A 27,112-nucleotide genomic window follows, 5' to 3' on the forward strand; every position below is an offset into this window, starting at 1 on the left:
TCAAATATCACTAGTCCTCGCACCCAGGGCCAGATCTCCCAGTGTGGAGAAGAAGTCCTCCATCTCCTTCTCCAGGAGCCGGTTGCGGTTCTCTGCGTCCTCCCGCGCTCGCTCCGAGTTCCGCAGTTTGATCTCCAGCATGCGCTGCTTCTTCCTCTCCTGCTCCATCTCTTGTTCCAAGCGCTCCATCTGCGCACACAGAGCAGCGCTGGACTCCTCCAGCCTGAGGAGACGCAGCGCAGGACACCGACAGAGAGCAGAGGTCATTGACGTTCACGATGAAATGTGTTGAATTTAAAGCCGCACCAGGTATGTTTTTTCTCACATAGAAATGACATCATCTTAAATAATAATCGCCGCTATTTGCGTCTAACTATTGAGGGAGTTTTGATTATGTTTATCCTTGTTCAGAGACACTGAGTGAAATTGTTTTAGGAAGCTTACAGGATTAAAAAAAATTTAACTGGAACTACTTTCTACCTCAAAACCCCCGATGATGTCATCGGAGTTGTCTCAGCTTTGCCTTCAAGACTTCAATTTAACGCAAACTAGGTGTGCAGGGTTTAAAAGTTGTGGCTCTAAAAGACTATGATAAAGAGTTGCACTATGGGAGCTATAGGATATAAGAGTTTAGGAACCCCCAGACTTACTTTTGGATCCTGGTCTCGTATGTAGTCTTCTGCTTCCTCAACTCGTCCTTCAGTCCCTCCACCAGGCTGCTCAGTGTTACTGTCCCGTCTCCATCCTCTGACGTGACGATGGACGGCACCCCGGCTGCCGCCGCCGCCGCCGCCTCTGCGTTTCCGTTCTCGCTGCAGGCCGCGCTGCTGCTGCACAGCTCCATGGCCTCGCAGCTGTCCTGCTCAGAGCTCGGGTCTGTCGTGGCCCCTCCGTCCCGTCCCCCGTCAGCCTCCCTCTGGCTCTCCATCCACTCCCCTTTCCCCCCGCTTTCGCCCCCTGCTCCGCAGTTCTGATTGGCCGAGGGCTCGCTCCCCGAGTCGGGGACGGAGATCTCGCAGGAGGAAGTGGACCACGGTGTGCTGGCCACGCTTGGGACGCTCCCCATGCTCGAGGAGGAGGTGACGTTGTCGTAGGTGGACAGTCTCTGCGAGGAGCCCGTGGAGTCGCGGTCACGGGCGGACCGCTCGCCCGATGACGTGCGCCGGTGTCCCCTCAACGAGGACAGACCGTTCATGAGCCAGTTACCTCCACCTCCTCCCCCACCAGCAGATACACCAGCAACATCTGCCACAGAGCTGCCGCCGCCGCCGCCGCCGCTGCTGCTGCTGCTGCTTGGCTTGCCCGAGGAGCTTTTGAAAGAGTATTTCCAGGAGGGTATGGTCTTGGCTTGTTTGCTCGGGCTGACCACAGTCTCTCCTTTCCCTGATGGAGACCCCAGCTTTGGTCCAGGGTTCAGGTTCGGGGTCTGGGTGGGAGTGACGGCTGCACACAGTTTGGCATCCAGAGATGAGGCACTGCTGTGCAGCTCTTGGTCGGGGTTGGACACCGGGCAGGTCTGGAGGTCTTCCTCCGAGATCCAGGCTCCCAGGCTGCGATGCTGGAGCTGATGCCCCTGGACGGGGAGCTCTGATTGGGGAACGGCGGATCCCTCCTGGTCCCTCCCTGAGTACAAACGGTTGTGTTCCCTAATAAGGATTGTCATCAGGTGCTGGACCAAGGAGGTGCCTATGGATCACAGTCAGACAGGATATAGTACAGCGTGGAATTTTGAGTACACTTTCAGGTTAGTTTGCAGAGACTTTAACTATTATTTCAGTCATTACGTCAGTGAACATCGCCCGTTACCTTCCATGATGGTGACCGGGTCCTCCATTTTGGGCCGGAGGATGTTTGGTCCAAATACTGTGGCGAGGTTCTGGACGCTCATTTTGTTCTCAATGGAGTGGGACTGGACCTCATCGAGGAATCTGAGCAGACAGCAAAGTTAAAAGTAGAAACGGGCGATCATTCTTAGAAACTCGATGACACCACGAGATAAAATACTTACTTGCATATGTACGTGAGGAGATTGTAGTTGGGGAGAGGTAGAGTGTTGACCTGCCTCCCCAGCTCCTGGACCCCCTGATGTAAGATAAAACAGCTGTTAGACACACACACACTCTGTCACACACACAGTCACACCCTCTGTCACACACACTGTCACACACACTGTCACACACACTGTCTATCCGCACATACCTCCTCCTCATCTTTGGCCAAAAGCTGTGCACAGCTCAGGAAGTCTTCATATTTGGAGAAGGGAATGACCGGTTCAGGCAGCTCTCGCAGGTACAACTTCAGCAAGGATGCCACCGTGTGGACGTCCGTATTACTGCAGGCGAGTACAGAGAGAAATGTGTCAACGTGCATGTTCTATGATTATCTTCTTTTAAAAAAAAAAAAGCCGGTGTGCTCTTGTAACGCTCCGCTCTGTCTACCTGTCGAACAGAGGCTTGTCGCCGCAGTCGAAGGCCTCCTGCAGCTCTTTCACCAGGTTGGCCTGTCCCGGCATCCGAAAGAGGCCCTCCTCGTCCAAACCCCTCTCCCTGATGAAGTCCACGCACTGCTCCACCAGCAAGGGGGCCAGCCGGGGGCCAAACTTCTTCTCATACTGCACGGTGTCCTCTAAACGCTGACCGAATATCCCTGTGGACAGATGGAGGACACATCACATTGGCACTTCAGGTCCATCAGATTCATGCATCCACTGACGGCACTGGGTTATATCGGGCTGGTGTGAAGTTTGGAGCGACTGGTTATTTTTAAGACGTAGTGCCCATTGTAGCTATATGTACACAATGTAATGTAATAGGGACATGTGAGCCAATGTGTCCGCGTGAAATGATATCGATGAGACATGGAAGCCAAATGCACCTTGAAGAACCCAATAATAGCAAGAAGTGCAACCACATGTTTTACTTGAATATTGAATGTAACGGTGTGTTAGAAAGCTGGAACAAGGCCACTGAACTGCACACTGTTGCCCATTCATGCCCGTTTTACAATCCACTAACATCAACATAGATTTAGTGCTTTAGACTGTAGACCTATGGAGATCTTTGCATGATGCATGATGCATGTCGTGGTGCAGACTCTCTCTAACCGGAAAACCTGTGACTGAGTCAGCATACTTTAATATTCCTCATGTTAAGCGTGTTGCCCCCCCCCCCCCCACACAAAATAAAAAATAAAAAATAAACCTCTAATTAGTAATCTTTCAACTATACAAACGTAAACACAAGTAATAATACAAATAGCATTAAAAGTACTGGAAAATGACCGCTTAGCTAAATGGTGGCGCCGCTTAATAGCTGAACGTGTTTGATTGGCTAATGAAATAATTGTTACCTGTTGATTGGCTGCAGCGGTCGCAGCTGTCGGTCAGCTCGCTGTAATCGTAGAGATTCACCGAACAGGAGCTGCACAGCAGCAGAGCGCGTTTCTCATACACTCCAAACCCACATTTGACCAAGTTCAGCCATTCCGGTTCAGGCATTTGACCCCCACCGGTGGATTAATCGCGCATTTACAAACTCCTGCGCGGCGGTATAACGAGCTACAGTTTAGAAAACCGGAGGCAGGGCTGACGGGTGGTCGGGTCTGCGTGGTCGGGTTTGCGCGCCGTGTCCGCGGTGCTGCCGTTTAATTAACGACGGGCCTGCGAGTTGGCGACACTTCTATTCTGGACCGAGAACCGAGAGACACGGACACACCTACCCTGCAAATATGAGAGGGAGGCTGTAAATATTACCGGTGTGAGGAGGGCCGTCACCGAGCGAGCAGGGGTGTAGCTATAGGATTTAGACCCCCGCCCCCCCCCTTTTTACGACAGCTGGATGTCTTTTATTTTTTAAAACAAACTTAAAATAAGTAGCATGTAATAATACTATAAGTATTTACAAAATGTAAGCCGCAACAACCAAATTGAAGAAGCTAACAGAAAAAATATTTTCATCTAAAGTTGACATTTACCTCAACAGCTCCAGTTTGTACTTCTATACCAATATATTGGAGCAGCTACTACCACTAGCACCCATTATAGATATTTAATATATCTATATATGTATATGTGTTATTTAAATATATATATTTAATATTTAAATATATATATATAAACAGTTTTGCAGCTTTAGAAAAAGGTTAAAAAAAATGTATTTTGTGCAGCGGAGGCCAAATACCAAATGATTTTGTAACTGCTATTTTGTGAAAATACCTAATGTTTTTAGTCTACACCTTCTCTAATATAAGATATACAGTTTTTTTCTGTTTTCTGTAATTGTCAGTACTTTGGCCTAACGAAACGTGAATCTAGCATCATTTATTTACATTTATTGGTCAAAACTAACGATGAAATACAAATCCTCATTGATTGTAGCTCTAGTAGTTGGCACCGTGTTCCCTCTCGGCCAACAGAGCTCAAACCTTAAAAAGTGTCAAATGAGACCAGTGATGTTAAACACCACTATATGACCGGTGTGTTATTCCACATTTATCCCCCTATTAATATACTTCTCCTTTTGTAACGCAACACCATGCTGTTCAGCTGCTCCTTAAGTCCCAGTTCACACCCAGACAGGGTTTTATTTCTGGCCTCCCGTCAAGTACATTAGGTAGACAGCCAGACCAGAGCACAGACAGGGTGAGAATTAACCACAGGCTCCCTGTTGCATGGAAGAGAGGGGGGGGGGGGGGGGGCGACTCTTTAGGAGTCCAATAAACTCAGTTTGACTGCGGTCAAACACCCTGCCCTCTATTTTTGAACTTCTGGAATAGATTGACAGCTAACTCTGATCTCATTTCCCCAGTTAGGTACAGTAGTCGGACACCAGAAATAGAGACATCAGGGTGAGAATTGACTGCGGGGTAAAGACATGAGACACAGTAGGGTTCGGTGACACTTCGAGTTACAAACTTGAGCCCAGTCATACAAAACCGTATGATATGGGCACACCAGAACCCGCTGTCTTTGCAGCCTCGTGTTGCGATATCGCCGGAGCCTCCACGGTGGAAGGGAAATGAAAACTTCCTGTCTTAGGATGGCACTTCTTCCAATGATTATTGGCTATATAAAAGATGTGAATAAGTCATATTCTGATCTGTCTGTAGCTGGAATTTGGTATATGTTGTTAATTTAGGCTTCCCGCAAACCCACATGTTGCATCAGACCAGCCTTGAGTTTTAGTTGTTGCCCATTCCTTTGAGGTCAAACGGCCTCAAGGATGAAAATCTTTCTCCATGCTGATTGTGTTTCTCGCGTTTCAGTTCAAAGGTTCGGCTTTACCTCCTCCGAATGGCGCCCAGATGACCCGCCGTATGGCCTTGACCCAGTCATCCATGTCCGTCTGGGAATTTGCCATCAGCAGGAAGGACTCATGGCTGATCGGTGCCCGGTCCTTCTCTCCTGTTCCACCTGGAGGAAGGACGCAAACAGGAGAGGTGAGCACCCAAGAGACTGAAAACATTTATTGGGCTGAACACCGGCATCTATCATAGAACCAACCCCGTATATTGAATAGTGTAGTTTTTACATCATGTTTCAACTGCTTGAACCATTTCCCAAATCCCCTAGTTCCTATTTTTCTTTTGCTTTAATGTCGATCACATATACTGGTTACCTTTCTTTCAGTAACCTTATTGGATGTCGGTGTATTTGCGGCACATCGTTTGGGTTTGAGCAATCATGAGCCCACGGACCTTGAGCCAGCAGGTGTGTTTTACAGGAAAAGAATCATAAAGTACTCTTAGTACGGCATTTTAAAACTCTGGTGTGTATGTTTTAACACACCGTACTAACTAGTCCCTCAGGTTTCAGCTTTTGAACAAAACAAAAATGGGGTTGACTTCAAATCTTAACCAAATATGCTGTGACGGTTTCTCACCACTAGATGGAACAACTGTCCTGTTATGCACTCTCTGTGTTTCTGCTCTCACCCTTCCTCCCTTTGGTTGCACCATTTCATTTAAGGCATTTAGCCGGTGATCCGGAGCAGATTTTCGTGAGTGCAGAAGTTGAACGAGCCACAATGATTGTGACCTCATAAACATCAGTGAGGCGGCGCCTCGACACATGAAACAAAACGGTGTGAAACGTGACCGGCTAGCTACATAAAAACTACATTAACACCAGAGGCCCGCACGTATATCTTATCCTGACCCCGCCGCCTCCGTCTCCAGCCCACACTTTGAAATCACCCGGAGAATGTGTCATCTGTTTCCCGTTTGTCCGAGCCATTAGTGTTGGATGGTGTTGTTGTCACAGTCATTAAGCTGCGAGGAGGGAATCCAAATACAAACAGCGGTGCCATAAAGCTAAGGGCCATTGTCACCCAGCTTCGCAAACTCACACTGTCCTGATGAACAACACTGCGGTCCGTCTTCAGATGGACTCCAGCGTCGTGGAGATAGTCAGCTGAGGATTTGGCATTATTTTACATTTTGCCTTGATTGAAGCCTTGTGTGTGTGTGTGTGTGTGTGTGTGTAGACATGTGCACAATATCCTCTCAATGAATTTGCCCTTAGGAAAAGATGCCAATTAAAAGGGTGATTGAAGATACAGAGAGGATGCTCAGACATTAAGGAGCCTTTGCACATCAAATACTTCCACTTCAGTGAATCAGGCGCTGATAAGACAGACACACACATACACACACACACACACGCACGCAGAGCCACTTGAAATCAATCCCAACGTAGCCGACAGACACCAATAAGTATTGGAACATCCATGTCTGGGTGGATGAGGAGTACAGAGATTCCATTTGGAGGCCAATTGAGATAACAGTGACTGCAGGCACCCCTCAAACTGAGTGTACCTCTGAAAGTCTCAGGATCCAATTTGATTTCCACGTGGCGAACATCAGACAGACGTTGACATTTGTGCCACAGCGAAGGTAGACATGTCTGCATGTGCCTTTTTAGAGTGTCTGACATTTAAGAACTGAAGACTTCATGGCTCCCGTTCGTAAAAATGTCAGACTGCTCGCGGACGCCGTTGAACGGGAGATGAGGACGGGAGAGACGAGCAGGGAAATAGAACAGGTAACTCTTATTGTGCTGAAATCCTTTCTGATGTCATGGTGCGAGCTGGTTCAACTGTCAACATGGAGAGAGAGAGAGAGAGAGAGAGAGAGAGAGAGAGATGCCTTCACTGAGCATGAGAAGAGAGTCAGGTGATTTAATGCACCTTTGAATACGTTCGATTGTCAGTCGTCTCACGAGGTCCGCCATTTCCCTCTTACGCACTGTGCAGTGATACTACCTTTTGAACTAGTGAGCTTTCTAGTAGAACTGTTATTTTTGTATTTACTGCAAAGTCACACGCTAGAGACATGTTTGATCCCCTTCACAGTTTAGCATTTAGCTGCTTTATAAAAACAACCAAACAGTAACGACTGTTCTTCAGCGTTTGGTGCGGTTTATGTCCCTCAGGTCACACCCCCCATTAATATAGTGACTGATGATTGGGCGCTGGGAATCGCTTGGGGATTAACTATACGACCTCTGTGCTACTTATTATTGGTATTATTTATGAGAGAGAGAGAGAGAGAGAGAGACATACAAGAGTCTGTTATTTTGTACTAGTAAGATGAGCCATTTTAGGACTTTAAGTACTCAAGCTTAAAAATCTCTTTTACATGTTTCTTAACTAAATGTAATTATAGCATGGTGTCTAGATGGGATTAGTTTAGCAGGACAGTGACTGTGAAGCTTAGTACTGATGCGCAAGAAACAATAACAAATGGTATGAAATCACAAAAACCAAAGACAGACGCTTCTCATATCTGACCTCTTGTTTTACTGCTGTGGACACAACAAGCTGCCACCTCAATATACTGCATCTACTGCAAAGTGTGACGCAAAGTACAGCAACTGCTGATAAAAGTCATTATAAGCCGCTTGGATATATCATATCAGGATATGAAAACCACCTGAGTAATTGTTCAACCAAATACTTCACTTTGCATTCTGCACAAGTCGGTGGGCTACCGTAAAACTTTGCACACAAGATTTTTGTTTGTGCAATAATCTCGACAAATGATTTTTCTTGCAAAAAAAAAAAAAGCAGCATTAACTAGGAGCCATTACCTTTTACTGCCACGCAAAAAAAACAACTAACAAAAGCCACAGAAGAAGAGGTTGTATATCAGGTGCTTGCATCAATCTCAAAAGCTACTCACGCGCTCCAACTTCAGCCTCTACAGCGCTTGTAAAAAAAAAAAAATCTTCAGCATCTGTGTCCCGTTACCTTGGAGACGTTGTTTCTTCAGTCTGTCCGGCTTGCAGCACACCGGCCCCATGTCTGAGTGAGCGGAGCAGGCTGGAGCTGGAGCTGGAGCTGGAGCTGGAGCTGGAGCTGGAGCTGGAGCTGGAGCTGGAGCTGGAGCTGGCCTACAGCTGCAGCATGGAGCGGCTTCTCCGTCACCACTTTGCCCGTTTGGAAGCAATTCAGTACGCAGGTAGCACTGACGGCCAGAACCTGCCAGTGAGGCATGCTCGATGCCAGCTGGTAACACAAAACCCTCTCAAACGAGTCCCACTTCTTGCCCTTCACTCATTTTATTCTGTCCATTCATTCACTCTTTTCTTCCCGTGTTCTTTCATTCAGCAGTGTGGGCAGCAGGTCCGTTCCCTCAGCCCCCCTGGGGAGAAGCAAATCCCTGAGGAGGAATGTAACAAGGATCTTCTCTCTGTGTCCTCTCTCTTTTTCTCTCTTTTTCTCTCTCCCCCCGAGAGTGTGTGTGTGTGTGTGTGTGCGCAGTGGCAGGGAGATGGGCTGTCCTCCAATCTTTGCCAAACAAACTTGTACGCAAATACACACACACACACACACACACACACACACACACACAGGGGAAACGGACAATGCCAATCAATCTCTGTGAGATACAGGCAGTGCAGAGTGTGGTTTGTTGCAGACACACACTGGTCTGTAGACATGGAATATTGTGTGAAATCTGTTTTTTTTACCACTTTCTATCACTGATTGCCAAAACCCAAAAGTGAGCAAGTGTGAGCGTGGCTCCGTCTCTTTCTTGGAAATGCCACGAGAGCGATACAGAGTATAAAGCACGTCGTCGATGCGTGCTACAATTAAAGTTCATTTCAACTGTTTTCTACGAAAATACAAAATGTACAAATTACTCTCCAGGCTCCATAGCTTCATCTAAACTAATCAACAAGCACAGGCATACTTTCTAAATATTAAGCAAACTGAGGCCGGATCAGCCAGAGGTTGTATTAGGTTCTTGTAGAATATTCTACAATGGAAATATACTGTAGACCTGAGCAAATATTTTGGCCACCATACCTGAACAGACAAAGAAAATACGACATGTTCCATCTATAAAAAATGTCAATTCAAAGTTCAAGAAAAAAAAAACATGACAGTCCTGCATCCTCAAGATGGAGGATGGAGGTGGAGGCTCTATACAGAACAGCAATCTCACACAATATGACCTGTTTAATACATTTTGAGAAATATTAAGCATTTATTTTAGTTAGTTATCTGCATTCCTCTTCATACTGTAAATGCCAAGAACATTATTGTGTCCAGGAGCAACCAGTTTACTCACGTATAGTTACAGAAACACAGAGCAGGAAGTAGTGCAGCTACAAGATGAGCTGCGTTCAGAAGAGTCTCCCCCCCCCCCCTTCATACCTATCGCATAAAGGATGACCTTGCCTTTGTGAAAAAAAAGAAAAGACTACACTCCCTTCTTGGCTCTAATGTAAAACCTACTCAAATGTTGTTATCCTTCTCAGGACCCTCAGGCTGGATGCTGTCCCCATTGGCTGGGCGACCCCCTCTACTGCACCAACCTGCTGCACCTCCTGGCAGAGTCTTGTTTTTCCGCAATAACATACCAGACACGTCTGGTATGTTATTGTCTCCAAATGTTATTGTTTTTGAAATTAGACCTATCTTTATGTTCTGTATTTTGAACACTAAGACAAGAAGAATTATTTAGGAGATATTCTTCACCATCTTAAGATGTTGATTCCTCCTCTGCTCAGAACATCAACACCTGAAAACTGCTCTCAGCACATCCAGACATCTTTTCCTAACCGTAGCTACTGTGTGACCTACTTTTTTCTGCGTCGGCCCTTTTACAGACAGAGGGTAAGAAAAGCACCTGGCCCCCGACAGTGCGTCACCCTCCTGTCTGAAAGTCGGTGCTGACCAGCACACTGATCTTCAACAGATCACTGAAGCTGTGTGAAGTCCCCTCCTGCTTCAAACACTCCACTATCATACCGGTCCCCAGGAAACCCCTCCATCAAAGGATCAAATGACCACAGGCCTGTTGCCCTTATATAGGTGGGTGATGAAATCCTTCGAGAGACTGATGTTGGCCCACCTGAAGGACATCAGAGGACACCTGCTGGACACCCTACAGTTAGCCTACCGGGCTAACAGGTCAGTGGATGATGCAGTCAACATGGGGTGCATTGCATTCTATAAAACGTTGACTCCCCAGGGAGCACTGCACCGCCATCCCAAACAAAAAGCACCAGGACCATGAGCACTGGTGCCCCGAAGATGTGTGTTCTCCCCTCTAGTCATAGTATAGTGCGTCAAAAGAAAGTCATAGTATAGTATATATCGAAGAGTCATAGTATAGTATGTTGAAAAAAGTTTTAAAAAGTCATAGTACAGTATGTAAAAAAAACAACTCATATAGTGTTTTTTAAAAGAAATCATGAAAGCAATTGTATAGTATGTATACCATTCTTGCCTATATATTTAAAAAAACATTAAAGATCCCACTTCTCAGTATGTTTTTATTGTATTCACTTAATGCTATATGTGGTTGTATATTCTGTTTTTGATGTACACAGTTGCACACATATCTTGTATATTTCATTGCATTTTCTTGTTTTTGTTATTTACTTGTATTATCACTACATATTCTGATTTATATTGTAACATTATGTATACGATTTGTATTTCACATTCAGTCATTTATTTACATGTCACATATGCATTTAGTTATTTTTACCTATTTCTTTATGCTTATGTATAAGAGCAACTGTAATGTACCAATGTCCTCTGGTGATCAATAAAGTGTTTCTGATTATGTTGTCAAAAAGTTAATAAAAAAGTATAAGTATAAGTATAAATATTCTTGTGTTATTATATACATTCATTATGTTGAAAAAATACAAAGTGTCTTGCCCAAGAACATATGGAGCCGGGGATCAAATTGCAAACTCTATGAGATCCCGTCTTCATTAAACCATGAAGAGTTCAGGACTCAAGGACAATGAAGAGTCACTCTTCTTCCTTATCATCGATGGCTGAGACATCTCTGTCTTTGCCCACAGTGAGGACTCACTCCGGGCTTTCCTTTCCCTTTTCCTCTGGGGAATGAATAGAAGCACATGACAGCGGAAGGTGTAAAAGAGCATCGGTGCTTGTTGAGCTTGTTGCTGATTAGTGTTGGCTGAGAGTCTCCAATAAGCTGCTGCCTCTCTGCTTGAAGCCGCGCCGTTCAGTAAGAAATTGGCTGCGGATGTGAGGAAAAAGCTGCAAGACCTGACTGGACACCATAATGACTGTTTTTAAAAAAAGAATGGGAGGAAGCACCATCCTCCGTGAAGCGTTGCTTTTAACACAATGTGAAGCCCAAAGTCTCGAAGTCTATTCATTTCGTACAACAAGGGCGGGTAAAGCCTCCATCACTGTAAGCCGATTACATCGGGGGAGAAGGAGCAGAGGAACTCGTGTGGTTCTCCCCGAGGAGCCTGCAAATCTAATATGGTGTGAACAGAGGACGTCGTCAGCATCACGCTGTCACGCATGGAGAGAGAGCAGCCATTTAAAACCCCAAAGTCTTCATCAGGTTCAAATGAAATGCATTGAATAAGTCTTTAACCCTTCGACCTGCCTCCTTATCTTCATATACCTGTCTCTTTGCGTCTTCCCCCCCCTGTCCGGCTGATTGCATTTGTATCTTGCTCTTCCCTTCCCTCCCACCTCGCCTTCTCAGTGTCTGCCGGCCCCTCCGTAGAAACTCACTGGGGGGGTTCGGGGGGTTCTCACCCCTCTGCTATGTTGACTGGCCATAAACAGAACACACAGAGACTCACCACTTGGTCGGCCATTCTAAACACAGGCGGAGACCCTCCGAGCAAACACTCCCATAATGACAGAGTGATATACCGAGAGCCGCCGAGCTCAGCTGCCGTCTCGCAGTTTCAATTGCAGGACTTGATTTTTGAGATTAAACGTTTAGTTCTTTAGGGTGTTGAACAGAGATGTCATAATAATAAAAAAAAGCCCCTTAAAGGCTTCCCCCCGCTTCCCTGCTATATGCCTTAACAACACTTCAAAACATCACATCTACGCACATCCTATCACACTTCAAGACACAACAAAGTGCCGTATTGATTGAGTAGAAAGTATGAGCTCAATCTAATCAGACTGTTCAGCCGCAGGCAAAGCCTCTGTATGTTAGCTGTGAGTGCACCACGGGAAGCTCCACGGCTCACCAACAGTCCTGAGATCTGAAGGCCCAGAGCAGCTCGGGATGATGGAGTGGCTACTTTATTTCCTCTTTATTTTATGGCACTTCTCACAGGAATTTTCTTTCACAGCTAGAAATGTGATACTTGTACTCGACCTGTCACCAGCTCTACGGTGAGATTGACCACTACACGATCCAATCCTTGGCTAATAGTGCTCTCTGCTGTCTGAATACAGAATAGCAACTGTCTGTTTCAAATCGCATATGATTGTTTTGTTTTTTTTAAATAATATAGCGCACACAAAAACAACTGTTCAGATCATGATCACAAATGAAAGAACACGCAATATATAGTTTAGTTTCTCAGTGTTGGCTTCAGTTTTATACTAGCTTTTATGTGTTTTTGGACACTTTCAATAAGTAAATATCTGTATAGTGTTGCGGTATGTGGTAAGCTGTAGGGTACCTCCACATAGATGCACTCCTACTGTTTCTGGACCAAATGTGATGTCACCCATGCCGTGTCCATTATCAGGCCCACACTCAGGAACATTTCTCAACTCCTACTTTTAATAATATGATTGGCCTGAAACCACTTGACCTTCTACCAAACCCATAGATTTGTGGCAGATATGTAAGTGTATGTATATGACTGGGTTTACGTACTAAAGTAAAACTAACTAAACTAAAGAACCTAAACTACTGCTAACTTCAAATTCTGTCGTTTTCGTGTAAAGTGCCGTATGATGACCGTTGACGATGTTGGCAGGTCTTGGATTTGATCTACATTGATCGCCACCACTTCCAACGATTTATAGATGTGGGAGTAACTGGGACAAGCTGGTGGAGGAGGAGGCATGGGAGCAGCTGGGGGATCTCACCTGGTACAATCTCAAAAAGGTGTCTTCCTGGTTCGTCCGGATTGGCGGTGAGTTCGTTGACCTGGCACCCCTGCAGAGGTATACAGCCCTGAGAGAGAGAGAGAGAGAGAGAGAGAGAGAGAGAGAGAGAGAGAGAGAGAGAGAGAGAGAGAGAGAGAGAGAGAGAGAGAGAGAGAGAGAGAGAGAGAGAGAGAGAGACATTTAATTACCGGGTTGAAATGAATGTAAAATGTCCTTTTTATTCTTGTTTCATACTTTCTGAACAATCTTTTTATATCGAAATGGCAATTAGTCCACGGTTAAAGTCCACTTTGGTGTTATTTTCCCCCTGCTGATTGGTCACTAAGAAGATTTCTTAGCATCCAGTGAGTTTGTACGTTCATTGTATCTGAAACTAATTCTCTGAGTGAATCTGTGACTGTTATATACTGTTACAGACACGTTCGTAGGACTGTCCTAGATGCCTTCTGGCCGTCTTCATTTCTCTCCTCCCCCCTTCCTTACGTCCGTCCTTCCTATCCCTCCACTCTTAACCCCTCTCAAGTTTTAAGCAGCTACTCCTGTGATTGAACAGGGACCCACACAGATTATCAGAATACATTATCCAGATCAATACCCATTTAGCCCTGAGAACTGAGGCCAAGTGAGCTGTGAAGGGATGCCAGCGTCTGTGGGTCTGCCCCGTTAATCTGCGCACTGGCATCCTCCATCAAACGGGGAGTCTTCCAAAGCGCCTCGACCGGAGGGCCGGGCTGTCGCCAACATTAGTCGCCATGGCAACAAATGGAAGGGGTGGGAGTTGCAGATGGATGCAGCACAGGGGCAGGGCAGGAACCAAGGGGGGGGGGGGGGAGCTCCCAAGGGTGCTATGTGCTCGGAATAACACGAGTAGCTGGCCGGGGATGAAAGAATAAGGAGGCAACACGTCACCCGAGAACACAAATCACACAGTGAAGCAGTGCAAGCTGAAAACCTGGGATGGATGGCATACTTTGTCCTTTTATACGTCTTAGCCTGGTGACAGAGTGACCGTGATGGAGAGCTCACGTTTTGTTGCAATCAATATGAACCTGTGCCTGCGTGACTGAGCCTTTTAACAAGCCCCAAACAGATGTGGACACGCCCGGTTTAACCTGGTTTTGTGCATAAGTGCCAATCAGCATCCCGGACCAGAACTCCGGCCCGGAACCCCCGGAAGACTCGTTCTCGCTTTGGCATCGTCCTCCGCCAGTGCCGACGCACACAAGTATTACGGCGCTTGCTATTGATTGGTACCATGTGCCGTCAGTAGAGACTCATAAACAACTCAGGCTCCCCTTGTTCAACGCATGCCGTGAAGCTTTCTTTCAGGCTTTCAACAGCTGTCTCCTCACGAACCTGAGCCGACGCTCGCTCCCAGTCAAAGCAGTAGCAGTGAACTACTGACAAAACCCGACCACATCAGACTCAGATCCCAAGAGACTGCTTACTGCAATGCTAATACTTCTAAATTAACCAAGTTTTCAAAAATTTTCAAAAATTTTTCAAATCTGAAGTCTAAATCTAAGGGAGAGAGTTGGAAATGCTGTCCCTTTGATTAAATGTGCTTTGACAATCCGTTAATAAACTCCCCTCTGGTATACAGGAAGTGATGTGCTTTGTGTGTCTGGCCTGCCCACACTGCTTGATTGACAGGTGGCCTTTACGTCAATCATCACACTAACATGCATTTAGCAATAACGATGGAAGCAAAACAACCCGTCTCACCACTCCGAAAACATAGCTTTTCATCTTCAACGAAGAGACTCATTGTGTATTCAGAGTACTAATGATCCACCACCAGCCATGTGTTCGTCTGTTGTCCAAAATAGAAATCGATTGTCCGATAAGTGAAGTCCATTTGTTCTGCAGTGGATTTACCCCCACATGATGAAAAGGAAAAGAAAACCTGTATAGATCCCGCGTCAGTATTGCTCCACCTTCGACCAATTATCACATCTTTTCATCTCGGTAGGGGGGCTGGGGGGGGGTCGGTCTTGTTCTCTTGCAGCGATTTTTCCGACATAACCCCCCTCCCTCCTCTCCATTAAAACCCCCCACCACTCCACTCGGTCTCGCATTTTCTATCGATTAGAAGATGAGAGGGAGAAAAAAGGCCAGAGTGACACTTCCTCACACACCCTGCTCTGTGAGGGGGTGGATCTGTGTGTGTTTATGCATATGTGTGCATTCTTCTGAGTGTATATGTGTGTGTGTGTGTGTGTGTGTGCGCATCCAACCATGTGTGTGACTTGAATCCACTGAGAGTTGCAAATCAATACAGGCTGGATGGGTATTGGCAAGTCTGTCACAGCCTTCACTCAGTTGTTCCCCACAGAATGGAGACAGCGAGGAGGAGAACACGTCATTCTGTGTACGTAGAGCGTGCACGCGTGTGTGTGCGTGTGTGTGTGTGATTGACTAAAAGACAGTGATGGCAGACGGCTGCTGCCTATACATTAAATGAACAGCAGTCATGCAGCGTGAAGACTGAAGAAATCAATAAAAGTGTCGTGATTTCAGCCAGAAATGTAAAGAGATGATTATTAAGCTATAAAGGCTGTGTGTGTGTGTGTGTGTGTGTGTGTGTGTGTGTGTGTGTGTGTGTGTGTGTGTGTGTGTGTGTGTGCGTGTGTCACAGACCTGCCCCCGCTGTCTTTTGTTGTTGGATTACTATCATCTCCTCATGTTACGACTATGTAAGCCTGTCAGCTACGGTGACTGTCCATCCCAACATGGTTTTTTCATGACTGTGAGGTCAGTCTAGGCCAGCTTCCCTTTTTGCTTGTGAACTTCAGTCAGAATCAGAATGGGGAAAATGTGAGTCAGCACCTGGCCACAACAGACATCCCTCATCACAGAGGAGCAATGGGATCGATTAGAGGTTTTGCTCTGGAAATATCTTTATGACTGTGTACTAATGGAGGAGGAAACCAGGCGTCACGCGCTGCTGCGCTGTTTGTTCTAATGCACTCAGACGCTGCGCTGTTTTCAAGTTAATAACACGGCAACGCTGTGTGTCTTTCTATGGGGAAAACGTGTATTTGTACAGCAAAATATATGAGAAATGAAATGAGCAATTCATATCTACATAGGGAGCATGCCAGCGTTACTGTTAGTAACACCTGTGCTTTTCCAGCTATGACAGGCTGTGACTCCAACACTTCTGACGTATAAGTGTTCAGTGAGAACGTGGCATTTAAAGCATGCAGATAGTGTTATGGAGTAAAATAACAAAAAACTGTTCAACCTGTTATTCTGGAGAAAGTGTTCATAAAACACGATCTAAATATTTTGTCATGTGTATATAAAACCAAAGATAGTATAAAAACACACATCTGCTGCATACTTTGAGAGTAGTGTGTAGTGTGAATATATAATAACATGTTATATTCTCTGCTGGAACATTTCTTAAAGGAGTACTCCACTGATTTAGCATCGTTCTTTTTTTTGGATTCGAGAAGAAAAAAAAAAAAGATGAAGTCTCTTTTATTGTATGTATTTTACGTCCTAGTCAAAGCCTACATTACCATCAGTGAGATTAAACTGCTGACAGTTCAGTCAGAGTGTGTGTTGTGCTGCTAGCCTCAAGCAGAGCAGCAGCAACAGGCTCCAGTGGTCTGTAAGAACACGTCGTTCTAACCCTAACCCCCAGATTTGTTTCCATTTTCAAATTTGACTCAAGTGAGTCAACTTGAGTTAATTTGATCAGCGTTTGCGCAGCCCCCTCTGGAGCCACAAAGAGCTTCATAGAAGGTTTTTAAATGCACTAGTAGGCCTACCACCCAAGACCTGTAAACACACTTGAATGTGTGAAACCGGTGGGGTTCCCCTTTCATCATACATTTAGACTGCTCCTATATCCTGCTGCCTTGCATTGAACAGTCTGACTCGTTATTGTAGTCATTGTGTAAATGTGTTCACACAAGCCAAAGAGCAGTGACTGAGCCTGGTTTGACTTTGTCCGACGGTTACCTGTGGTTTGGTTTCTTCCTCGTCTTTGTAGAAGAAGAGCTGATCCGAGCGCAGCACAAACCAGCGGAGCTGCCAGTTCTTCATGATGCTGCGCTGCTTCTTCAGCCAGCCAGCTTTCAGCGCGCCTTCCTGGAGGCTGGGGGAGGCCGGCCGGCACGGGCCCCGGGACACCTCGCCCATCACCATGCTCTTGGACCTGGCTGCTAACACACACACACAAACACACACACACACACATAAAGCGTTGATTTACTCTGTGGATACACAAGCAGGCAGAACGTGAGGCATTGGATGGGTTAATAAAGGTGATTGATTTGGTGGTTCTGCTAGATTTCTTCCATTTCGTCGGCTCGTGTCTTTTCATTTGACTCCCTAATAGAAGCGCGTGTTATCCCTCATTGTGTATGCTGTGTGCACACACATGCTCTGCCAGGCACTTCAGTGATGAACACACACAACCTTCTGCCCCAGGCTGGGACGTCTCGAGATGAAGGGGGGAGTGGGACTGCAGAGAGGCAGCAGGCACAAATAATAACAGAGAGCAGATAAAAAAAAAAGAGATTGCGCTGGGGGAACAAACACGCGCACACACACACACACACACACACACACACACACACACACACACACACACACACACAGAGACATAGCCTCAGGTGACAGTGATCCCCTCCCTCTATTTCAGAGGTCCTTGGGAGAGACTCATTGTGTGTTGCCACAACCCGGTAGAGTAGCGGGGGCGTTTGAGCTGGGTATAATGGGACCACATGGGACCGACTGACTGGCTGAGTGACTGGCTGGCTGCCTGAATCATTCTCAACAAATGTGTGTAACCTGAGCTCAGTCAAGGACAGCTTTGAAAGGGAGGGGATGGCAGCTTTATGGCCGTGTGTCAGTGTGACATCAGTTTTGTCCCTGCGGGGCTACTGTCCTTGTATGACATCAGCTGTGGAAAAAGATTTAAGAGTGCGGCGCGTATTATTTCTGACAACATTTGAACATGATATTTTATCAGTCAGAGATCACACGTCCTGTCAAATATCCAGCTTAGAGAATGAAATAGCATTTGCCCTGGCTATCATACTGTCCAAAGTATTGGAGCAAATTCTCTTGGCTTCGAGAATACACAACAATACCGACAATATATTTGTTTAAAAAAAGATTTATGTATATAAGCGCTGAATGAAGCTGTTAGTATACAGAGAAAACATAACACTACAATATTCATGTGTTTACTGGATGCCTGAAAGCTATTGACCGAATAATCAAGGTGTTTGTCCATCTACAGGAGCGAGTGGTCCCTCCATATTTGAGAGGAATCTTTCATATGCGCATCTGCACCCTTCCTTGTGACCAATGGGGTTCGACAAGGTGGAAAACTGTCACCTGTTCTCTTCAATCTGTACACGGATGATGCTTCTAAAAAAGTGAAAAGAGCCTGAGACCGGATGTGCGGATATTTACAAGCTAATATTTGCTAATGACTTAGTAATCCTGTCTCTAGTGCCGGCTTAGAGCAGCCGCTCAGAGTCTGTATGATGTGCAGTATGACGTTCAATTCAACACTAAAAAGAGTGTTATCATTAAAGCTTCACCAAAGAAAATACATTTCTTCTTCATTTTTATAGCAGACCAAGTGCTAAATGTGGTGAACCTGATACTTGGATGACGTCTATCGTACATTTCGTTCAGGTGATGTTAAAGCAGCCCTCTTTGGAGCCCACTTCACTCCACTCTGTACAGCCCACTTGTGGCGCAATTGCAGTAAAGGAAAAAGGGAAAAAAGATTCCGGTGGCGTCTAATGATGCATTCAGAGTCTCGCTCAAGCTCCCAAAATGGAAAAGGTTCAAGTCACATGTTTGTGCCGCGTAATGTTCCCGCCTTTTATGCTGCGTTGAGGAATTTAGTGTTGTTTTTAAAAAAAATGTAATCGTAATGGCCTTAACTAAACAAACATGTCAGTGACACAAGGTATTTCTGCTGCTTTTGGAAGAATTGCAACACATCTCTGTCTTTTATTCATCACGGTGGATTTGTGAACTACAACGGTTGTTATCTTTGTGCTGCTGTCCACATGTTGTATTTTATGTCTTAGGTTTTATTTGTTATGTACCTACAAGCATGTGTCTGAAATAAAGTTGAAAAACTAAAGAATGACGTGTGTAGAATCAGCTGAGGATAAATTATGTTACTTACGAAACTGGCTGAAGATATTTAGGTTTCCTACAAACAGAGCTGATCCTGGTGCTATAGGAGATGCTATTTGATGGTAATGTATAATTTATAGAAATCAATTGTGCAGACATCCTCCCTGCTGCTGTGCGTTATACACACACACACACACACACACACACACACACAGAGATGATCAATGTTCTGATGGACCACAGGAGTGTATGAATGGGGAGGGGGAAGAAAAATCAATGTTTCTTTTTTATTGTCTCATCTCTTTCTCCAGCCTACATATAGCCTGGAGGAACGGACTCAAGTCATTTTTATTTCATTTCACAGCCTTTCCTGGTGGTTTGTAAAAGCCTGTTGATCCTCACAGATGTGTTAAATGAAGGACGGTTGGATGATTATTTCTAAAGAAAAGGTGTAGATTTCCTGATTTTAGGTTACCAAAGAGACAAGTCTTTGGTGTAATGATTTTCATATGTGAAACATTTGTTTTACGGTGAATTGGCTTTTGATTCGTAAACATTAAAATCCTCATTCACATTGAAGTACGCTAAGTGGAAACGGTCACCTGGTTTTTCATAAAACAAAGGACGATGAGAAAAATAAAACATTCTGACATTTGCAGGTTTTCGATTTCTGTTGACTACTCACGTCAGATATCAAAGGCTATCAAATAAACGTACAACTACAGCTGCAGCTTCAATTAAACAGATGTTAGCCAATTCGTTAGCCAATGGCTAATGACTTAGTTCTCCCTTTAAAGAAGTACAAAACATCATTCCGGTGATTTGGGGTCCAATATTTGCTCTTCTTTTAGCTCTGTTTTGGTCTCCACCAACCCCTGAGGAAAACCTCTGTCTCTCTCGCTGCTAAACGCTCCATTATGTTAAACTATGTTGGTTCATCACTCAGAGCTATACCTTCCACCTAACAGACAGTCATTTAATAAAGTGAGGGTATAAAAACATTGATTAGTGCAGCTTTAAAGTGTCCCCTGAACTCTTCACAGGTCCAGTAGTCTCTCATCTACTCACTGAGAAACCTGAAGAATTATACTTCTTCATAATGTGAGTTTATGTAATATCTGGTCTATTTTAGCTTTCATGATGATCAATGTGGTTCTATAAGAACATGGCTTGTTTAATTTAATTTAAATACAATGTGCAAGGTGACTGATCCAGGTTTTCATTAATTGTAATCCTCCTTTCCTTTCCTTCCTTCCTTCCTGTATCCATAATGGTCATGTTTTAATAGACATTCGTTCCTTTTATTTTGCTCCCCTCGTTTGCTCTCTCTCTCCGTCTCCTCTTGGCTTTCCTCATTTATCCATCTTGTGTTAATTCCAGTGTTTTCCAGCTCTATTGTTTTCACTGCCCTTTCTCCCTCCATTTGTCTCACTCTGACTCGCTCCAATTCTTCTATCCCTCCTTACGTTCAGCACCGCCGGTCCTGTTGAATCAAAGCTCTGTTATTGCTGAGAGCACAAAGGGCACATGCGCACACAAAATAGGATCCTTGTCCTCATCTCTGGCACCGCATCTGAGCAGTTTCTGTGAATAAATTAGGTCTTGAATTAGAGGCACATTTCCATTAGCTATTTTTAAAATACAATTATTTCCATTAATTTTGCAAATGGTCTTGATAATTCATGCATTTGTAAAGCTGTCTTAATTGCTTTTCGCAAATGGGGTAATGTGTTACGGGGCTTTTATTCCTGCCTGTAAGCCTTAAGCACTGAACGTTTGAATTAAAAACAGCATCAGAGCGCTGCATGGTACATTTTCAAGCAACAACAAGCTAATGTTGTTGTTGTTTGTCTCTTACAAACGCAGCTCTCTTACCTGCAACCAAGCTAAACTGACCATATATGAACTCATACATACATGGAGACTGTAATATGCTGTATCATGCATTTGCTAATGCCTGGTTTCAAATAACGGTCACGATACAACTTTTGGGGTTTTCCAAAGGCTTCCCAACTTCTGCATCCATGGTTATCTCTTTGGTGAATTTAGAATTTAAAGATTGTACTTGTGCGATAAACCATCAAGCTCTTACTCCCACTGCCACCCTCTCCCTTTCTCCCCGGAGTGAGGACACCAACCAGGCCCAGATTATTGGGTATAGTGTCTCACAGCAGTGTGAACTGAACCTTCAAACCCTCTTTCTATTATACTGCCAGCTAAAAGTGTCACCCACCTTCCCCATCCCCACTTTGACCCCTCTTTCTCTCCTCATCACATCACATCATGTCGTTCAATCCATCCTCACTCTGCCAGTGTTAGCATAAAAGAGCACCACTGTTCAACAATTCAGCTGTCCCGCATCACAGACTGAATGGAACATACACTGGCCGATGAGTCATGCTTGAGTCACAACAACTGATTCTTGAGTGTGCGTGTGTGTGTGTGTGTGTAAGTGTGTGTGTGTGTTTCTACCCACAGCGCCAATTTGGACCTTTTGCTCGGAGTGATTCAGACCTTCCTTGGCTTGGGTGGAGCTGCTCTGTGGTCTCTTCTACTATCAACTACAAGGCTGAAAAGAGGCTGTTTCACTGTAAAAAAGCCCACTTCATGCATAATCACTGCGACTCACCAAAACAGAGAGCGCATTTGTGGCTCATTCATTTACAGTATGGTCTGAGTCCCGATAATAGGTGCTCAACATCAGGCCTGAGTCTGTGTGCAGATGTACAGTATTCCCACATTTCTTTATCATGACGTACCCTAATGATGATTAATGTCGATTGGTCATGGAAGAATAATGACGGGCATGGAGCTGGAGTATTCGACAACACCAGATGGATCGGCGACTCATTCAGTCATGATATCAACATGATATAATGAACGTGTGTCTTGGTGGAGGGTGCTGCTGAGTAGACACTTTGACTTCACCTACAATTTACAGCAAGAAGCTTGACATTGAACACAAAAACCCAGACAGATTTATGGTCACCTAAATGGCATTTTCTGAAATGGAATTAACATAATTAGTGGATTCGCTGATCAAATAAGTCTGAGTGAATGTTTTTTGTCATTTTTTTTAGTTCAACTTTGGTTAACTTCGACATGCACTGCAGACCATTAGAAAGTCATTTTGGCAGTGCTTATGTTTGCGGGAACAGAGAGCCGCAGAGTCCAAAATGGAAGAAGCAATCGTAGCTTATTAGCTTTGTTGATTTAATCTCAGTTGCCGCCTATTCCACAAAAAGAGCATGTTTTTAAAACAGTTAAGAGGAGTCTGTGTTCCGAATGTCTTTTGAATGACTTAATTGACATTTCATGACATACTACACAAAGACTTTTATTTACACTTGAGTCGTGACTGACTAGCTTTGGCATGTTTCCAGCTTGCGAGCGTGTTAGCGGTTAGCTCGCCAAAGTTCAGACAGGAAGACTGTACTCTTTCATGCCTAAGCCCATAGCTCATTCACCATACATCTGCCATCACTCCTCATGCAGGCACACTCATCATTTCCTTGCTTGTTATTGTTTGGGGCTGTCAATCACGATATCAGCTGTCAAGATCAGCTGGTCTCTCTGACCAATAGCCCAACGACACGAGGACATCGTTAGCCATCATCTTGCTGCCGTCTCTCTTAAATATGACTGTCTCTCTACCTTCAGTACGTCGTTCAGGCTGCAGTTGCGCAACCCTCCACCTCCCCATCTCCGCCCAATCTTCGCAGATTCATCAGCTTCATCAACTCATCATTCTATCAACCTCATCAGCCACCATCACCACCAGTGTCTGGACTCCACAGGGGGATTTATATTGTTGCCGCTCAGGGCGATCACAACTCGATCACAAATCTCCTCGTGGAGTTCAAGCGCCAAAGAATTTCTGTGTAACGCATTAACGCAGCATCTGTCATAATAAATGTTAACTACTAATCATTCACTTGTCTCTCCTGATTTAACTACATTTGTGCACCAACTAGCCCAGTAGCCACTACATCATCATCACCATGGGCGAATACAGCCTAAACAGTGAGCATGGCTAGATTCTACTACAAACCATGCCTGCTTTGTAATTTGGGTGACTGACCCTAAGGTCGCTTTAAGCAACGCTTCTAGAAATCCACACTATACCTGAGGTTCTGTAGAGTCTTTCAATTTGCCCAAATGCAATATGTTCATGCTTGATCTGTCACAGGAAGTGACCAATCGAATGAGAAACGCAAATGTTGTAATTAAGACTCCTAAAGCTCTCTGTCCATACATGCAAGTTATGTTACCATGTGAACAAATGGTTGCCTGCAGACCAATGTTTAAAACAAACAGTAAAGCACATGAAGGGACTTTATGCTACCATTTATCTCTCTCTCTCTCACACACACACACTAGCCCCCTATGATGTCACTTAATGCAGTTTGGAGTTGTACATTTATCATCAGCAGGAAATGGATGTATGGCTCTCATGCACATCGCAGAGGAGCCCATCCATTAGCATGGCGAGGCAGGTACTCCACAATGCTGATGGCTGAATCACATACACACACACAACAATGCACGCAGGCATGCTGGAGGAATTCAATTTCATTAATCTGGTTGTTGTGTGGTGATTTATGGCTCTTCGAAAATGGCAAAGAGAGTTACAGGTGCATCAGTGCATGGCTTCCAGTTAGCCTATCACTGTTGATTAATGTGCTAACCATTATGTGTGTGTGTGTGTGTGTATGTGGCAGCCCTCCTTGACGAGCTGGAGGTGTGGCCAATAATATACAGCCCGTATGTGAAGACTGCAGTGGAGCAGAACTGATCCGCAGCCGCGCGTGTGCGCATATCTGTGCATTTCTGTGCATGTTATCATCTCCACATGCTCATTACCCGAGTGTGTCGGTGTGTGAATGTTTCATCCATGCGGGACGCTCTTCTTGCTCGCAGTATCTAGTCATGAGGGTGTTCATTCGTATGCCACGGAAAGGCAGGATGTCAGGGTGTTGCTACATGTGCAGGACTTTGATCACAAAACCATGGAAACGCAGATCAAAAAAGGCACAGCAAGAGCACGAAGCAGCTGATATGTGGGCAATTAAAGCTGCTATTTATGCTGTCGGCCAAAGAAAAGTGCAACCAAAACCATATTACAGCTTTTATTATGATCACTGTCGTATAGCAGTTACTGAAGCACAGATGTCAGGTCTTTCCTTGGAGCAGATATCGATGATGAATTCATTCCTAGTTAGAGAACTGCTTCTATTCTGGCATCCTAGATTAGTGGCCAATTGGGTTTTTACTTACACAAGCATTTCCAACTATGAGTTGCTCTGAAAGGACGGCGTAATCTCATAATAATTGAATTACCCCTCGGGGGCAAATCCAAATAATCAGTTGGGGAAATGATGTTTAAGCAAATAGTTCCACATTTTGGGAAACTTATTTGCTTTCTTGGTTCGATGAGAAAATGTATACCACTCTCCTTTTCACAGTTACATTTCTGTACAGAATAAACAAACAAGATACAAAGTGGTAATGAGGGAGCTTAAGAGGTGCCACCAGCTTCCAGTCTTTATGCTAAGCTAAGCTAACTGTCTCCTGGCTCAGGCTTCGTGTCTAGAGCACAGACAGAAAAACGAATAAGGCGCATTTTTCAAAATGTCAAACGAAAAAAGAGGCAAGAGAGAGCCAGTTAGCTTATCACTGGCCTTCCAAAGTCAAACATGAGCTTATAAAAACTATATGTAAGCTAGTTAGCTTTTCAACTGACCTTCTAGGATCATGAATGTCGTAGCCATGCTTGATCAATAAAACAAAAACAAATTCAATGACATTTATAGTATTGATTCATCATTCATTTTGAGTGTCAGACGGGGTTGAGTCATCTAAAATGTCGCTCCCTGGTTAGCGTTGTGTCCCTTTCTTGACCTGCTTTAACCTCAGCCGAGTATCTACTACACTACCACATCTGCCACATTATGCACGGGCTTCATGCAACACATGCGATGCCGTCAGCAGTGAAGCACCAGTTTTGCAGAAGGCATGCTGGGAATGCTTCTCACGCAGATTCAGAGAGCCGCTTATAATCTCTTCAATTCTCACCGTTTTAACGGAAATGCAGCGAGGCCGAGTAGTTGTATATGTCAAGACAATTGCGTTTCGGATTCTTAGCATGTTTTGCGTATGTGGTCTTCTGTAAATGCATACGAAACACTTAACTCACCTAATGAACCAAAACAAATTCACCAAATGCAACTGATAGTTCGTTATAATTATTTGACGCGGCGTCACGTGACAATCAATTAAGTGCTAATTTAAAAGATGTACACACAGTGGATCGCACTTACTCATCGAGCCAGTTGAGTCTGCTCTTAATACATGCAAATACTGATTTAATCCACTTTGCTACCAATTTCATGCCGCTCCAGCGAGGAGGATTTACACATCGCTCTCCCATTCTTGGGAACTATTCATTTCATCCTAATCAGATCCAGCTGTATAATTGCAGTCATGGAGATTAGTGCCGAAGGAAGGACACACACACACTCATACACATGGACTTATTAATACATCCATCCAATGCAGATACACACACACACACACACACACACACACACACACACACACACACACACACACACACACACACACACACACACACACACACACTGTGCATATACGAGTGTGAGCGCACACACACACACAGCAGCAGCTGACGGCAGCCTGATAGCGCTGAGCGTTACAGTGATGAAACTAGAGATGCTCCTCTTAATATAATTCACACTGGCAGGCATCGGCCAGCTGTAGTAGAATGCTAATGTACACTGGAGCTTTCCTGCGTGGGCAGACTTGCAGCTTCATTCAGAAATACGTGAAGAATAGATGGAGCGGGCGGGGGCGGGGGGTGTTTCTGCACACATGTTCTCGAGTAAATTCAGAATTCTAAGAAAAAAGAAAAAAGCACTTTTATTAAATCACAATGTATTTGTAAAAGTGCAGGTAGAGCATCACTAACACATCCCCCTGATCAGATGAGCCAGATGCAGTGTCACTACAGAGTTATGGACGAATAAGCAGCAAATGCAGGTGCTGTGGATGTGAAAGGCAAACAAACAAGAGTCCTACCTCTCCTGGTCTGTCTGATCTTTGGGCTCAGCATGGCTGTCATCGCTCGTCCACGCGCTCTCCTCTCGGCATGTTCGTGTACATCCAAGCACCCCACCCCTGTTCTCTCCCTCTGCCTCTCTGTGCCTTTTGCCTTTCGGTCCTCCTCCTCTCCCTCTGACCTTCTGCAGTGCGTCCGGCAGCTAGGGGGTTGGGTGAGCAAGGGGAGGGGAGGAGAATGGAAAGAGGAGCCGGTGGTGAAGGAGAGGCGGGAGGAGGGGGAGCTATACCCCCTTTTTATTTTTTCTGCGCACACGCCCAGTGGCCTCCACCCCTCCCTGTTACATTATTCATAGCGGTACATCCGCTTGGGGTTGCCGATGGAGGAGGAGGAGGTTTTTTTGGGGGGGGCGGGACTCCCATCGGGCAGAGCGTGGACCTCACCAGCTAACAGATGCCTGTTTTTTAAGTGTTGTTATTTTCAGATTTTTTTAGAAAGATCTGCATGTTTGTAAAGGGGAGAGAAAGAGAAGGGGAGGGGGGTG

The 27,112-nt window shown here is 45.0% G+C and overlaps 1 protein-coding gene across 1 annotated transcript; it reads right to left on the reverse strand.

Moving 5' to 3' along the window:
• On the reverse strand, window positions 1–26,631 carry arhgap22b (Rho GTPase activating protein 22b; the record flags this gene model as incomplete). Its single annotated transcript, XM_079182525.1, has 10 exons — window positions 1–223; window positions 651–1,686; window positions 1,807–1,928; window positions 2,009–2,082; window positions 2,200–2,332; window positions 2,439–2,646; window positions 5,282–5,410; window positions 13,350–13,437; window positions 17,343–17,542; window positions 26,589–26,631. 10 exons carry the CDS (start codon window positions 26,629–26,631, stop codon window positions 1–3), a joined length of 2,256 nt encoding a protein of 751 aa, XP_079038651.1.
• Window positions 26,632–27,112: the final 481 nt, after the last annotated feature.

The sequence above is a fragment of the Pholis gunnellus genome, assembly GCF_910591455.1.
Source record: "Pholis gunnellus genome assembly, chromosome: 21".
Classification (NCBI taxonomy): Eukaryota; Metazoa; Chordata; class Actinopteri; order Perciformes; family Pholidae; genus Pholis; species Pholis gunnellus.